Source organism: Aedes albopictus, chromosome 3 (genome assembly GCF_035046485.1).
Source record: "Aedes albopictus strain Foshan chromosome 3, AalbF5, whole genome shotgun sequence".
Taxonomy (NCBI): domain Eukaryota; kingdom Metazoa; phylum Arthropoda; class Insecta; order Diptera; family Culicidae; genus Aedes; species Aedes albopictus.
In genome coordinates, this window is record NC_085138.1 from 114,748,279 (window position 1) to 114,765,012 (window position 16,734).

General features: G+C 39.3%; 1 protein-coding gene across 1 annotated transcript; it reads right to left on the reverse strand.

The window, feature by feature from the left end:
• Window positions 1-14,629: 14,629 nt before the first annotated feature.
• LOC109405777 (probable cytochrome P450 313a4) lies at window positions 14,630-16,659 on the reverse strand. Its single transcript, XM_029874779.2, has 5 exons — window positions 16,343-16,659; window positions 16,085-16,276; window positions 15,826-16,011; window positions 15,151-15,759; window positions 14,630-15,090 (listed from the first exon to the last, which is right to left on the reverse strand). Exons 1-5 carry the CDS (start codon window positions 16,506-16,508, stop codon window positions 14,744-14,746), a joined length of 1,500 nt encoding a protein of 499 aa, XP_029730639.2. The 5' UTR covers window positions 16,509-16,659; the 3' UTR covers window positions 14,630-14,743.
• Window positions 16,660-16,734: the final 75 nt, after the last annotated feature.

Below are 16,734 nucleotides of genomic sequence, written 5' to 3' on the forward strand. Positions count from 1 at the left end.
GCACCAGAAGGCGAGAAGCGCAGAGTGTACGATGGGTTGGAGCGTGAGTTGAGCAGCATTGAATGTAACCGAGGATGGAGCAAGGTAGCTGCCACAAACCGAGTATAGTGGCGTACTATTGTTGATTATATCTTATCTAAAATGTGATGTTGAACAATTGAAATGTGTTGGGTTTCTTGGTATTGTTTAGACTTCTGTGGTAATTGGGTTTTTAAATTAAGAAAAAAATATTGATTTTTTGATTTTATACGAAAGAGCACCTTTTTCTGAACCACCATTATTTTTTTCAGATTTTTAGAACTTCATTTTGGTACCTAAAATCGCTTTCGAAGAGATTTTTCGAAATCACCTTTTGACAGCTGGCCAACTGCTTGACAGCTCCGCCCAGTGCAAAAGCGACGAGGGGTTATTCGACAAATCGCTCCCATGCAAACTTTAAACTGATTTTTAAATAGGTTCCCAGGCACCAAAATTCATGAAAATTTGGATTTCGGCTCAGTTTTGCATGCAGATTCTGAAAATGGAATTATCTCAACATCGCTAAAGAAGCCAATTTGAAAATCCACTGAATTTTTATTTCCTAGCGATATTTCACACTAATCAAACTCAATTTGTTTACCAGTTGTGCAACCGATGACCCTGTCATTAACTCAAGCAAAGTTGTGAACGTGATCCGCTGCGAAATCGTGTGCGAAATTCGACTGTGATAATAATGAATTCGGGGCGAGTCTAAATGGGTGCATATGTCGCAATATGTAGGGTACGTGTGCCATCATTAATCTCACGTTCCCATATTCATCTTATTCGAAAACAAGCGATTACGGCACCGATTGATTCCGTTCTTTTTGTTTTCATGCGTGCTCACTTCTAACAAAAAAATACAAAAATATGAAACAAAACAAACAACGCTTCAATCCTTTGTTTTTCGTAGGATGAAAATGGGAGCCACATGCTTAAGAAGGGAACAAATACCCTATGTAAATATGCATCACTCAAAATGTAGCGCTGACATTGCCTTTGAGCATCATCTTCTAATCGGCGAGATATGCACATTGCCAGGATTTATCGACGGGAGGCGAAATTGGGCACCGGTTCAACACATGCCGACTGAAAGGCCCTTCGTCGAGGAGCTTGAAAACCGTGCTTCGGATATTCCGGAAAATGGAAACGTAGAAGATTAATGGAGAACCATCGATAATACCTTCATCGCTACAAGCGAGAATAATTTGGGGAAGCTACGCACCCAGAGTGAATCAGATGGAAACACCTGGAGGAATATAGAGAAACGAAGAAACGCCAAAGCTGCAATAGAGCGAGCGAAAATACGCGGAGACAAAGCCACAGTCCGATAGCGTTATTCGGCTCTTGATAGGAAAGTGAAAAGCTATTGTAGACGGGACAGCTATCCGTAGCATGATACTGAACAGAGCCCCGGGGATCGATCGCAAGATGGGTCGAGATGGGCGAAGCTGACTCCATAGTACTTGCACTACACTACTGCATCAATTATTCTATAACTCCGACATTTCCGGCCAACTGGATGCAAGGCCGTTAGACTGTTTGTAATTATGCCAAATATTTGCCATCGAAGTCCAACATTCATCCAAGGTTGATATGATTCACGTTATGTTGGTCATTTGTTGGGCTTGTTTTGATAAATATTTGTCATGTCTAATGGGATATTCTGAACAACTTCTCCGAAGACAGTAGCCCTGTTCAATGAAGTAGGCTGAACATTGTTGAACAGGACTAGTATGTTTTCCTATATTCATTTAGGAATAGGACGCTGGGCGAATATGGATTCTGGCTGTTGTTTTCCGCTAACAAGAAAAGCTCACTCCACATTTTTGTTATGTTTTCACGTGTAGGTTTCCGACAACTTTACGTTCTTATAGATGCAACAGAGTAACAAAGTACAAGAACACGAACACGATACAATCGGCAGTATTCCACCATTCAGAAGCTGTTTCACTACAGATTTCACAGAATTGTTTCATGATTTGTACCGTTGCAATGTAAGTTACAAATTGATGTTTTTATTCAGAACGAGTCGTACATTTATGCAACAAGGCTTGTCGAGATTAGAGCAAACATCATAGTAGTTCAGCAATCGTTAATTGAACAATACAATAATGTTACCACTTAACTGAGTTAACGATGAATGCGAAATCATTACTGTTACGAGATAGAAACTACTTAAACTGCTTTGTATAAAATCTCGCAAACAGATGATTTTTTCATCACTAGCCATTCACTCTACGTCACATTGCATGACCTTAAACTTTAACTTTTTTGGGTCACGCTTAACAAAGTTACACGAAGTTCTTCGAACATACGAAAGACACGTACGTAAGATGTGCGTAATAATCACTGACTACCTTTTGCTGAATCGATTTTTCCACGGTGATTGAAACAGAAATCAATATCGAACCCTTTGCAGGTCTCAAACAAAATGACGATAAATCCGCTTGCAATGCAATACTTTATCATCTCGTGCAAGATATTGAACGTTGATCGCGCGTTTTGGTTAGTGCTACGACTTGCTTGTAACACCAGATAGCTACCGGCTATCTTAGGCCAGCTGATGTACCGTATGTAGGTCAATGAATTGCACGCGTTTGATGTTGGCTGGCGAACGTAAACTCATGGCGCTTATTTATGGGAGAACTGTATCTGCACAGTGGGTAGAAGTAGAGCTGTTGTTCCTTATTATTTAAATGTTTTTTGGTGAAATTGAACGTAATGAGACTTTTCAATTTTTATCATACATTTTTTTTATTATATCAATACTCATTGAATTTTGAATCAAGTTTCAGATTTTGCCCCAGTGTGCAGCACCGGTATCAGCACATAAACACTTGTTAATTCATTGCCAGTCATAAGTTTAGTAGGCATGAATGAATGGATCGCGAATGGATTGGCGAATACCACGCAAAAAGGGCATTGATAAAACCATAACAACCGGATTCGGCAGCTTCGTTCGGTGCCCATGATTGCATAGTTGAGGTAACCACCAGCAAGTGCGTATTTTTATGTTAGACTAGCTAGAGTGTGCTGAAAAGTGCAATGATGCTTAAGTCAATTATGCGATTATGGGCAGTTTGGTTAAACATTATTTACTTGTCCGGTTTCTCTTGACATAGAGAGTACCCCGTATAAATGTCATCTAATGCTGAGAATAGGCAGAAGTTTCTGAAACGGTTGGCAAATTTGCTTGAACTCAGAATAGCGTTGTTTTGACTATAATAAATCAGTTTCCAACATGGCCCAGTTCCAAGCTCAAAAATCTTATTGAACCCACCGAATTCTTCTCGTACTTATCAAAATGACTACTATATTTTACGTATTAGACGTACCTCACATTATCGATTAATCTTCATCGATCGTGCTATTACAGAAAGTGCGTTGATTTTAAAATTCCTGCAGGAACTTCTTCAGCAATTTTTCCTGCGATTTCTCCACGAATTTCTCCAAGGATTCCTTCGAGGATTTCTTCAGGTTTTTTTTTCTAGAAATTCCTCCAGGAATTTCTCAGGAGATTTTTTCAGAAATTTTGTCCAGACTTCCTGCAAGAATTCCAAAGATTCCTCCAGAAATTCCCAAAATAAAACCTCCAAGAATTTCTTCAGGAATTCCTCCAGCAATTTCTCTAGGAATTGATCCAAGAAACGCTCCTGGAAATCCTTTAGAAATTATGTCAGCAATTTCACCAGGATTTTTTCCAGAAAATCTTCTGAGGATTTTTTTTTTGAAATTATTCCAGGAAATTTTCCATGAATTTCTCCATGGATTTTTCCATGGATTCCTCCAGGAGATCCTTCGATAATTCCTCAAGGAAATTCTCCAGAAGTTTCTCTAAGGTTCTTCCAGCAAACCCTCTAGGGATTTCTTCAAAAACTCTTCCAGGAAATTCTCCAGGAATACCGAGCCCTGTCGTCCTCCTTAGTCACGGTTAGTCGACGACTAACAAGCTTAATTTTTTTTTTCAAAATGACCATGTAGAATGGTTAATGTGATTATTACCACCACCCACGTGGTGTACATTTTCAAAAATTTCACTTCACTTCACTGTTTATGGGATTTTACATAAATCGGTACCAACAACCACCCTTCAGGAGGCAAATTTTAATGATACGTTAATTTGGAGTATTTAGGGTAATTAAAATTGGCAAAACATTTGATAACCTTCAGGATTTTTTCTAGGGATTCCTCTAGGTATTCCTCTGGGAATTCCTCTAGAGATTCCTCCAGGGATTTCTTCACAAATTTCTTCAAGGATTTCTCCAGAAACGCTTCCAGAAGTTCCACTAGAAATTCCTCCAGGATTTTATCAAAAGATTTTTTTCAGAAATAGAAAAATAATAGAACTCCTCTAGTAACTTATCCAGTAATTGTTTCATAAATTCGTCGATTTCTCCAGGAATTTCATCATTGATTCCTCCAACAATCCCACAGAAATCCCTCTAGGAATTCCTCCGGGCATTCCTCCAGGATTTTATCCAGGAATTTCTCCAGCAACTCTTCCAGGAATTCCTCCAGTAATTATTTCAGGAATTTCTTCAGGAATTACTCCTGGATATCCATCAGAAGCAACAACAATTCCTCTAGTGAGTCCTCCAGGCCTTTCTACATGAATTTCTCCTGAGATTCCATGAGGAATTGCTTCAGGAATTTTCCAGAGATTTCTCCCCGAATTTCTCCAGGGATTTTTCCATGGCTTCCTCCAGGAAATCCTTCAAAAATTTCACCAAGGATACTTCCAGGAATCCTTTAGAGATTTCTTAAGACATTCTTCCAGGAATAACATCAGTAATTTTTCAGGGATTGCCCCAGGTGTTCCTCCAGGAATTCCTCCAAGGATTTCTCCACAAATTTCTTCAAGGATTCCCCCGGGGTTTTCTTCAGGAATTCCTTCGAGGATTTCTCCAGGAATTCCTCCAGAAATTCCACAAGAAATTGCTCCAGAAATTCCGCAAGATATTCATCCAGAAATTCCTCCAGGAATTTCTCAATGGATTTTATCAAGGAATTTGTACAGGAATTGCTCCAGGACATCTCTCAGAAATTACGTCAGCAATTCCTCCAGGAGTTTCTTTAGGAAATCCTCTAGGAGTTTCTTCAGAGATCCTTCCAGGAAATTCTCAAGGAATACTTTCAGGATTTTTTCAGGGATTCCTAAAGACATTTGATCAGGAATTGCTTCAGGAGTTCTTCCAGGAATATCTCCTGGAATTTCTCAAGAATTTTTTTTTTCAGAAATTTCTCCAGCAATTAAATTTTTCCGAATTTTTTTCCAGGAATACCTCCACGATTTTTTCCACGGATTGCTCTTAGAATTCATCCAGAAATTCTTCCAGGAATTACGCCAGGATTTTTCCAGAAGTGTCTCCAGGCATTTCTCCAGGATTCTCTCTAGAGATTTCCCCAGAAATTGCTTCAGGGATTCCTCCAGGAATTCCATCAGGGATTTCTCAAAGAATATCTCCAAGGATACCTTCTGAAATTTCTCTAAGATTTCTTCTAGAAATTCCTCAAGCGATTTCTTCCGAAATTTTTCTAGGCATTCCTCCCAGAATTCCTCCGGGAATTTCTAAAGAATTTCCTCCAAGGAATCCTCCAGAAATTCATCTAGGATTTCTTCTAGCATTTCCTCATGAGATCTCTTCAGATATTTCTCTAGGTATTTCTCTCATAACCTATACAGAAATTCCTTCCCAAGCAACACACATGTTATAATACAGTTACGACAGCGCAAGTTTTGGTTGTATAGAAGTTTATCTCACGTAATTCTAACATGGTGTTGAAATAACGTAAAATAAACTTTTATACAACCAAAACTTGCGCTGTCGTAACTTTTATATAACATGTGTGTTGCTTGGGTTCACCTATACTGTCAGAAATTCTTCCAAGGATTACTCCGGGAATTCCTCCAGGGATTCTACAGGGCTTCCTACAGGCATTACTGTAGGAATTTCTTCAGGGATTCATCCAGGTGTTTCTTCGGGGATTTATGCAGGAAGTCTTCCAGGGATTGCTCCTAAAATGATTTGCGTTGCGTTGCGTTACGCGGTAACGGAGTAATTCGTAGATTGCATACTGAAAGTTGTCATGTTAAAACTTTAATACTTCTATTCTAATTGCTTATGGAATGCTATTTGGGAGGGAATAGCTATCCAATAAGAGGTTGAAGTAAAAAAGACATAAAAACTTCCGCTGCCGGCCACACCCATCTTCTCCGTTACGAGGATAGGAAAGGATGTGTTGATATGACACCTACTTTATGAAAGGCCTGTGAGTCTGTGACTCACCGGCGCCCCCATAGGTGTGAAGGAGTTGGATATTTGGAATGGGTTCATTTGGGAATCACTATAAGCGATTGATGCGGCAAGATTCAGATTGTATGAGTGTATTTGAGTAGTACATGTAGATGTGTTGATGTGACTGTAAGCGTTTTAGTATGTTTAAACACCAACGTTGGCGAGATGGACCGTTATCGGTCTTAGCCGTGTCTGACAACAGACCCCACAAAGAAAAAAAACACCAACGTTGGGAGTGACGTAGCTAAAAGGTTTTGTCACTCCTTGGGCCATTTTTCTTCAGAGATGGGGCACAGGCATTTACACTGTGTCCTGGCTAACAAGCCAAGGCTTAAGCGCCATTGCTCGCTCTATTATTCTCAATTACACTTTATTTGCGCCAAACTCAGTTTACGCCCCTCATTTACGCACTATTTCCTAAGTAGCGATTCCCCAATTTACGCTTCTAAGGTGTAAATTGGGGCTCTAGCTATTCGGGAACAACTACATTTGATACATACATATGGGTACACTGAAATAAATTTTGTTGTAGTTTCCACCGAATCCATGGTAAAATTAAGAACTGTACCAACAATTTTCAACCGAATGCAAAATTCTGTTAATTGTACTGAAACATTGTCAATATTACCATGGGTGCAGTACCGATGACTGAAAATATTCTTGGTTCTACTATATGGGTAATGTAATTTCGACCATGTTTTATCTGAGACGCGCAACATTCAAGTCCGCATGGCCGAAATTACAATGCCCAAATAGTAGAACCAAGAATATTTTCAGTCAACGGTACTGCACGCATGGTAATATTGACAATGTTTCAGTACAATTAACAGAATTTTGCATTCGGTTGAAAATTGTTGGTACAGTTCTTAATTTTACCATGGATTCGGTAGAAATTACAACAAAATTTATTTCAGTGTAATAAAATTTTGGAGTTGTTTCTCAAATTGTCCGTCACGGCACATCAAATCGCGGCGATTAAAACAATAATAACATCAATAATAACAGAACACAATTGTCCGTCTAAAGGAACACTTCCACCAGCAGTGTTGCATAACCCTCTAATACCCAAATTTTTGATTTTGATCTAAATATCATTTTTCATCATCTAAAATCGATTTAAACATGTTTTGGAAGATGATTCTTTTTAATTCTCGATTTCGTGAATTTCAGTTTTTGATTTTTCTAATTTTTATTTTTGAACATCCCCACACTTTTATGTTTTTCCTGGAAGCCAATTTGGGGAACGGATTTTTTGAGATGAAAACATTTTGAGATTTTATGATTATTGTTGAAATATTATTATTTTAAATTTTTTTCACAGAAAATTTTATTTTCCGTGTAATTTTAAGGAAAATAATTTTAGAGTGTATTGATTCCCTTAAACTATTGAACAAGGATAGAATGATTTGGGAAAAATTTAAAATATACAAAATAAACAATGACTTCTAAAAGGTGACTAAAACATTAATTTTTCAATAATTAAAAAAAATGTAAATACGCATTAAAATACACCAAAAACCATTTTAAGATATACAGAACAGTCCTAAATATCAGCCAAAAATATAAAAAAAAAAAATGATTTTCCACGAAACAAAAATTACAAAAATGCTCAAACTATACCCCGTCTAAAGGCGGGATTGGGTATTAGAGGGATAATTCAGTGGTCCCCAATCTTGAGTGATGGGACACGTGAAATTCTCAAGATCCGAAAGAATTCTTGGAGCGGGTGAAAAATTTGTCGGATTCTGCATCTAAAGGAGCATGTACAGTACGTGTACTGCAATGAAGTGGTGTTGCGCAGAGCAGTAGTTCCCAAGCAGAGACCACGGGCCATCAGTAGGTCGGCTCCAGATGCACGTTCTCCTCCATTTGGGAAATTGGTGCCATCTTAAGTACCGAGAGTGCGATTAAAAAAATAAAAAAAGCTTGTCAGTTTCTGCGTCTCAAGGAGCATTTATCACGGTATAGTGGTATTGCAAACTTCACTGGTTCCCAAGCTGGGGTCACGAGCCATGCTGATTTCGCAAGAATCGAAAGTCCGTGTTTTTAAGATTGTGCGTCTCAAAGAGCGCCTAATACAATATATTGGTGTTGCAAAGCTCAGTGGTTTCCAAGCTTGAATTACGGGCCATGCTAATTTCGCAAGAACCGAAACTCCAAAGAGAAGGTGTGAATGCTTTTTGGATTCTGGATCTCAAGGAGCACCAATTGCAATAAAGTGGTGTTGTAAAGCTTAGAGGTTTCTAATCTGGCGTCACGGACTTATTTCTCAAAAGCCGAAAGTCGTAGGCGTCCCAAGGATCACTTCTTACAATAATGGGGCTGTTACAAAGCTGAGTGGTTCCCATGCTGAGGTAATGGTCTAGAGTAATCTAATATGAGTCTGTTCATAAACCACGTAGATCAATTTTTGGCCATATATATGTCCCTCGTCCCTCTGAAGCAATCATGAGGCTTCTTGAGATCTCCCTCAAACCCCCTGAGATCCCCTAAAATTTCCTGAAATGACCCCCTGGACCCCATGGACCCCTCTGGAATCCTTTCAGAACCCCAGAAACCCCTGAAACGCCCCCGAGACCCCTGAAGTTCCTATTTAAACCCCCTGAGAACCCATGAAATGCCTTTCAGACCGGCTGAAACGCCTCTGCGACCCCCTGAAGCTCTGATCGGGCTTGAGTAAGAGAATGGAGGCTGGGTAGATGCCTAAAGAACACATTTGTTACAGAAGAGTCTCGGCGGCGCTGGTTTTTATTGCACAGAAGTCACTTTGACGCAACAACTAATGCTTGTTTGCTAGAAGTAAGTCGCAGTGACTTTTGCACGACAAAATCCTGCGCCGCCGTAACTCTTCTGTGACAAGTGTGTTACTTGGGTGGTAGGGTAGAGGGTTAGAGTAGAGTCTACTCAGTAGACGGTACACAGCAAAAAAAAAAAAAATCTTGTGATATCACATCATTTTCGGTGCACATCAGTCACGTCGTAAAAGTGATGTACATATTACATCCCTTCTACGCAGCTAATTAGCCGCCGCAGCTTGACAGAGGGTCTAGCAATCGCTAGAACCGGAACGATAGATTAATCATATATTTAAAGTATTGGCATGGATTCGTACACTGATCCGTTGATTGTGAGGCATATCCCTTACCTCTCGACTATTTCACCGAGTTGGAAGGTGGCTGATAAATATCATACTGTTTCTAGATATTTGCTGGAATGGGTTTGTTGACACTTTTCGGTGGCAACTAGGGTCTCAGACAACCAGTCATCGTATAAGATGTTGTATAAGATGATAAAGTGGAGGCCATATGCGTGCATGTCTCCATTTAGGCGCATGTAAAATGTACGCATATCGCCTCCACTTTATCATCTTATACAACATCTTATACGATGACTGGTTGACTGGAGTGTACATGGTGAGTGTGATTATTGTTGGAAAACGATGTAACCGAGTGAATTTACGTTCAAAATTGGATACGTCGCTAGAAATTACGCGCCTGGATATTACAAAATTATTTGCTGTGTAGGATGGAGATTTTTGTAGAGGGTATGATGAAGGATTAGGATAGAATTAGGGTAGAGGGTAAGGCAGACGATAGGATTGAGGGTTTGGATAGATCGTAGGATAGAGTTTCGGGATAGAGGGCACAGAATTAGAATTAGATAAGGTGAGATTTTTTCGAGATACCTTCAGATAATCTTCCAGGAATTCCTCCCGGGATTCCTGCTGATGTTCTTTCCGGAAATGCTGTAGAGATTGCTCCTGAGAACTATTTCGGTAGGGTATTGCTTTAGAAAAGGATTCTTTTAGTTATTTTGTTTGACCCCTTAAAAGATTTTTATCCGAGATAGCTGTTGTAATTCCATTAGGGATTCCTTCCGAAAAGAAATATGGTAGAATATAGATGTGTACCGAGATTTCTTCAGGCAATTCTAAATTTTTGAGGTATTCGTGCCGGAGTTTCTAATGGGATTTCTTCAAAAATTCTTCACAAGTTTTCTCAGGGAATTCTGGAATAACTTGTTTCGGGATTTCTTCTATGGTTCTTTCAGAGATTCCTGATGAGCTTCCAGCAGGGATTCCTACCATATAAATAAATAAATTAATCATTGCTTAACAAAGTTTTGATTGGATTTTTTCAGAATTTCTAGCCGGCATTCCTTCAGGAATTCCTGGCGAAGTTACTTTACAGATTCCTTCTGGTATTCTTTCACATATTTGTAAGTGTAATTCTTTCAGGTGGGATTCGTGCTGGTATTCTTCTCGATTTTTTTTTTCAGGGATTACTCTCGGGATTTCTCCCAGGCTTTCTCCAGTAATTCCTCCCGGGATTAGGGATTCGTACTAAGATTACTTCAGAGATTCCACCTTGTACTCCATTATAGATTCCTTCAGGAAGTCTTCCAGGTATTAATGTCAGGATTTTTGCTGGGGTTTCTTCAAAGATTATTCTTGGTTTTTTGATATTCCTTAAGGGATTTTTCCTACGTTTCTTTCCAGCCCAACAAACATTATCGCTGTACAATAGATGAATAAGCCGTTTTTAAGCTTGATTATGAAAATTTAGGCTGAATAAGCTGTTATTCAACTGTCATTGTTACTTGGGAGGATTTTTTCAATAATTCTTGCAGGATGTCCTGCCGAGCTTCCAGTCGGATTTTCTTCATTAATATCTTTAAGGAGCCCATCAGGGATTCTATACGGAATTTCCTTTGTGACTTTCAGAGATTTTTTTCATGGGATTTCTACACACATAATTTTGATTACCGAGTTCGGTAATTTTTTGACTAGATTAAAACTGCTGAGCACCAAACTCGTTCAGCAAAAATGCATTGTTTACCTTATCCATACGATTTTGACAGTTGTTTTACTGAACCTCAGTAAAATCGATTACCGAAACTACCGAGATCGTACTGCTGTTATAATCTTGTCAAAAATGTACCGAACGGGCAATTCAGAAATAGGTGTGTACAGGAAAATTTTCTCCAGCATGAGTTTAAGCTAATGAATTGGGAGAAAAACAGAGAAACAGAGAGAAATATGCTTTTGGATGCTCTTAGATATCTGTTGGAAACATGACGTCATCTGACAGTCATTTTCTCACTGAAGATTTTTTTTAAACTACACTATAGACTTTCATTTTGTTTGTGAAACTATGTTTATTTTATTGCAGCTGGACTGTTGACAATTTTTTATCACGATTACAATTGTGAGACACCTTGGGTGTTAACGGGTTAAGGGTGTTACCGAAGCCCCCTGATACGACCCTCCCCTGAAATACGATCCTCGCTCCTGGAACCTCCGTAATCCCATTGAAACACCCTTGAAATCATCATAATCAATATGAAATACCTCTGAAACCCCTTAGAACGCCTTTCAAAGGCTACTGAAAGCTTCTAGAACGCACCTGAAAGCCTTTTGAATCGCCCCTGAAATTTTATCAAACTCTCGCCCTTAAAACGTTCATGAAACCCCCTGAAACTTTCTTAAATGCCCCTGAAATGCCTTGAATCGCTTCTAACATTTCTTGTAACGCTTTTTAAAGGCTTTTGAGACTTCCTCTTCTGACTTGCCCTTAAAACCCCTTGAAACGTCCCGAAAGCTCCATTAAATCTCGTAAAATATTAGGATCTTTACACCACGATGTAGTAGTGCACGTTCAGCGTTCCTGACTGGATCATATTGACTTCAACTTCCCCCAAACCCTGAAACCCCTTTGAGGACTTTTTTGGACTCTCTGGGAGCTTCTAGCTAAAAGATTGGAAATGTATTCTCCATAACGCAATAAATTGGAGCTTTGGTAAATTCCTAATTCATAAATAAATGATCAGATGTAACTTAAGAACTGTAAGAAACTAGTACAGTATCTTGCCCGAAAGACAAAACTCGTGTTGTACAAGTCTCTGATTCTCCCGGTCGCTGGACGTTGAAAGAAGTTGATCGGAGAGCCTTTGGAGTTTTCGAACGTAAAGTGTTGCGAACAATACTCGGCGGTAAACTGAAGGACGGCGAATGGCGGCGGCGCATGAACTACGAATTGTACCACGTATATAAATAGATGGATATAGTGAAGCGAATACAACACTGCAGGCTGCGGTGGGCTGGACACGTAGCTCGTATGCCGAAGGAACGACAAGCTAAAATTATATTCAGCAGAGAACCAGGAGGAGTCGTCGGCTTCGTGGAAGACCGCGCACATGTTGGCTTTTTGCAGTTGAGGAGGACCTAAGGACTCTAAACGTTCAGGGCGACTGGAAGCGATTGGCCCAGGACCGAGGCCAGTGGAGGCGGATACTTCATTCGGCGTAGACTCACCGCTACGAGTTGTAGCCCATCAAGTATCAAGTAAGTATCTTGCCCGAAAAGTTTTGATCGTTGATGGATGTTCCTGTCTTTCGTTTTAATTTTCAAACTACGCACACGCAATAAAGCGTACAGCCTCTTGGTCGTGTGGTTAGAGTTACCAAGCTTCTACTCGCATCTTATGGGATGAGGATTCGATTCACACTCAGGGCGATGAAACTTTTCGCGAGAAAGGTTTCTCTCCTGTAAAATCTTCTTTATTTCCGTTGTCTAGTGTTAAGTTTCATTTTAGTCTGTACAACCGCTGGCTGAAGACGATGGCCGAGTTAGTTTTTATTGTTTCTGCTATGCCAATTCTCAGGTTTCTTTGACAGACCACAAAAATGCAAGAAAAAGACAGAAACATGCTTCTACTTCACCGACATTGTTGCCGTCCTCTTCTTACTCATGTTCCATCTGTCAAAATGACCTGAGAATTGTCAAACACTTTGATGCTAGGTTTCGTGGTGTAGTGGAGAAGAGTCAACTTCTTTGAGGGGAAATAACACTAAAGTGTAAACATATAGTAGAAAACGAACGGGGTGATATCAACAAAAAAACTATAGAAAGCAAGCGTAAAAGTGCTTAAACTACTAGGTACACTCCCGTTCAAAAGTTTGGGGTCACCCCCTCAAAAACATGTCAATTTCTTAGGCCTATATCTCCGCCAATTTGCGTCCGATTTCAAAACCCTAGGTTTTATTCAAAAGATAATAAGTCAAAGAAACTTTGAACATGATTCAAAAGAAACTTTTTCAAAAAAATTTGTGTGTAAACTTAACCCAAAGTTGCCAAATTTTCTAAAAAATGAATATAAACTTAAGGCAGTGTCGCTGGAAATTGGGTCGACCAAATTTTAAGATGAGAGCGGTAATATGACCCATTTTCTATTAGCTTTCAACTGCTTTTTACAGAACTTAACTAAAAAATCTAGAAAAAAAGTTATTAAGTAAATTAATCCTTGATGTCATCGACCAAAAGTTTGGGGTCACCCCTCAATATGATGTATCGGCCAAAAGTTTGGGGTCACTTTCGTAAAACATGGAAAAGTAATTTGGTGATATCTTCGTCATCTATAGTTCAATTTTAATTATTTTTGGCTCATTTCAAAGATAATTAACTAAATTTACGTTTGATGTCTTCAACTTAACGTATTTAACGATTTTTGTATATAAAAATGTTATGTAAAGTTAGCACATTTTACCACGCTTCAAAAAATGAGGCAACTTTACGTTAAGTTTTAGTATGTAAATTTCAACAAATATGTGTGGTTTAATGTCTATGCAGTAAGTATCATTCATTTTGTTTCAAATAAGCCAAGAAGAATTGAAATTGAATGAAAGATGACAAAGATATCAACAAATCACTTTTCCATGTTTTACGATAGTGACCCCAAACTTTTGGCCGATACATCATATTGAGGGGTGACCCCAAACTTTTGGTCGATGACATCAAGGATTAATTTACTTAATAACTTTTTTTCTAGATTTTTTAGCTAAGTTCTGTAAAAAGCAGTTGAAAGCTAATAGAAAATGGGTCATATTACCGCTCTCATCTTAAAATTTGGTCGACCCAATTTTTAGCGACACTGCCGTAAGTTTTTATTCATTTTTTAGAAAATTTGGCAACTTTGGGTTAAGTTTACATACAATTTTTTTTGAAAAAGTTTCTTTTAAATCATGTTCAAAGTTTCTTTGACTTATTATCTTTTGAATGAAACCTAGGGTTTTGAAATCGGATGCAAATTGGTGGAGATATGGGCCTAAAAAAATGACATGTTTTTGAGGGGGTGACCCCAAACTTTTGAACGGGAGTGTATATTAATCAGGTAACTGGAACATCATGTGACCGTGAGAGCCTTGATTTGAGTGTCAGGTTATCATTACATGAAAATATTGGTGGATAAAAATTACATTTGCTGCATCAGAGATGTTTTCTTATTCCAATCATAGTTGTTCTTTCGAGTTATACGGCTGTAGGGAACAGTATCACTTTATTTCATCAATCTCTTTTCGGCCAAACGACATTCGGCAGATTGACATTCGACCAAATTCCATAGGACTATCGGTCACACCATTTATTGTCATCAAACGACCCTCCTTTCAATTTTCATTGGATTTCCGTTCACGATGCTTAAAAATATCCCGTATGCCACTCTCAGTTCGTCGTATTTAACAGAAGTACTCAAACGATATCGCCTCAAAATATAAGCAATTAAAATTTTCATAGACAACCACGCATAGCGAAGCCCTATGCAGTTTCGTGGGCCTGCACTGAAGGGAATGAACGAGTACGGATGCCGGTCAGCGACATTCTCCGGCAGGAAGTTGTCTGGATCGAATTGGTCGGCTTTCGGTCCCCAGATTTTCGGGTCACGGTGTATTTGATATGTTCCAATTATAATTGTGGTGTTTTCTGGAATTGTTTTGTTGCCTGAAACGTTGAACGTTTGGTTAGGGATTTAAGAGATTCGAGGGACTACAGAATACTTACCGCTGATTTTGATGTCACTGGTGGCTACTCGGGCCATTAGCGCTGCCGCCGGAAACAGTCTCATTGTTTCCTTGATCACCATTTCAAGATAGGTAAGTTTCCTCACATCTTCCGTCGAAATGAACTGATTTTCTCCAGGGCAAACGGAAACTATTTCCTGGTAACATCGTTCCTGTATCTCTGGATGCATTGCCAGCATAAACAAAGTAGAACTGATAGTTCTTGCTTTCGTTTCAAGGCCAGCGACAATATTTAGTCCAAAGTGTGCTAAAATGTCATCTCTGGAAGTGGGCCCTTGTAAACTTAGATATTTTGAAAGGCAATAAAGGAAGTTCTGACTCTTTTCTGATGTTTCAGCGTTGCTCAGATCGTTCATAATTTTCTCAATTCCCTCACGACGCTCTACCTTTCCCATTATGGTATCGTAGAAAGCATCCACATATTTCACTTGTTCTCGGTACGATTTGGTCCAGCGGTATATGAAGTCTGGATATTTCCATATGGTGAAACATCGTTCAGCTACCATGTCCACAAAGCCTTCACTCATGTCCAACGCATAATCTCCCTCTGAAGACAACTGCATGTTGAATTCGCACCCAAAAGTCGTCTCTATGGAAAGATAAAATGCTGTTGATCGAGTACGGTTAATGATGTTGTATCAGTGAGTTGTCGTACCACAGATTTCATCCAAAGCACATTTCACAAGGTCCCGGCTAAAATCTTTTTCTGGCTTTCCTTCATATTGTTGTAAAATGTTCATCAGAAGACTGCATTTTTTGTTAAATGTCGGAACAAAACTCGCAAGAACCGCTGGCCCAAATGCAGGATTGAAAGCTTTGCGCTGAATTTTCCATATGTCAGCTAGAATTGAAACGTGCGCATCAGTATTTCTGATTAAAAATTCTACGATAATTTCTGTGTATCTAGGACTTACATGGTGAGGAAAATATCGAACTGGAAATCCCAAGAAATGAATATTGCAGTGATTTCTGCAGACAGTGCGGGGAGTTGAGAATCACCTGTAACGATTCGGGGTCGAAAACGCCGACGTGAGGCAACGGACCCATGTGAATGCAGACTGGCGAAGGAAAGCTGCCGAAATACTTGAGTGTATCCGCAAGTCCCTCTGGATATAAAGATATTTCCCCATAAGCACTTAGATAGTATGTTTTCGGCAATTTTTGAAACTCACCTGGCGTAGAATTATAGAACTTATGAGCATGTCCAATCACTGGCAACGCTTTTGGACTGGACATGGTCGCCAACATTGCATACATTTTCCGTCGGGTCCACTGGACATATGAATACACCAAAATCACACCGACCAACAGGTACGGTACCAATAGAAGCCACCACATTTTCTCGACTAGGACAACCACAGGATATAGACTCTCGACACTCGTTTCGGAACTGCAACACGATTTAGCTGCAACAGCTCGGATGCACTGCTCAAATCGAAATGAACGCGAATTTGAATTCGATTCCAGATATTAATTGCACCCGATACACGTAACAGCAAAACGCGTTATTCGCTTGCGATTCTGCAATCTGATTTTCATCTTGAAATAGGCACTTTCATTGCTG

Excerpts from the sequence above, each read along its gene's own strand:
- LOC109405777 (XM_029874779.2), bottom strand. The coding sequence starts at position 16,508 with ATGTGGTGGCTTCTATTGGTACCGTACCTGTTGGTCGGTGTGATTTTG. Across the intron at positions 16,277-16,342 it reads GTTCTATAATTCTACGCCAG|AGGGACTTGCGGATACACTC; the intron begins GTGAGTTTCAAA and ends CTTTATATCCAG. Across the intron at positions 15,091-15,150 it reads CAGTGACATCAAAATCAGCG|GCAACAAAACAATTCCAGAA; the intron begins GTAAGTATTCTG and ends TCAACGTTTCAG.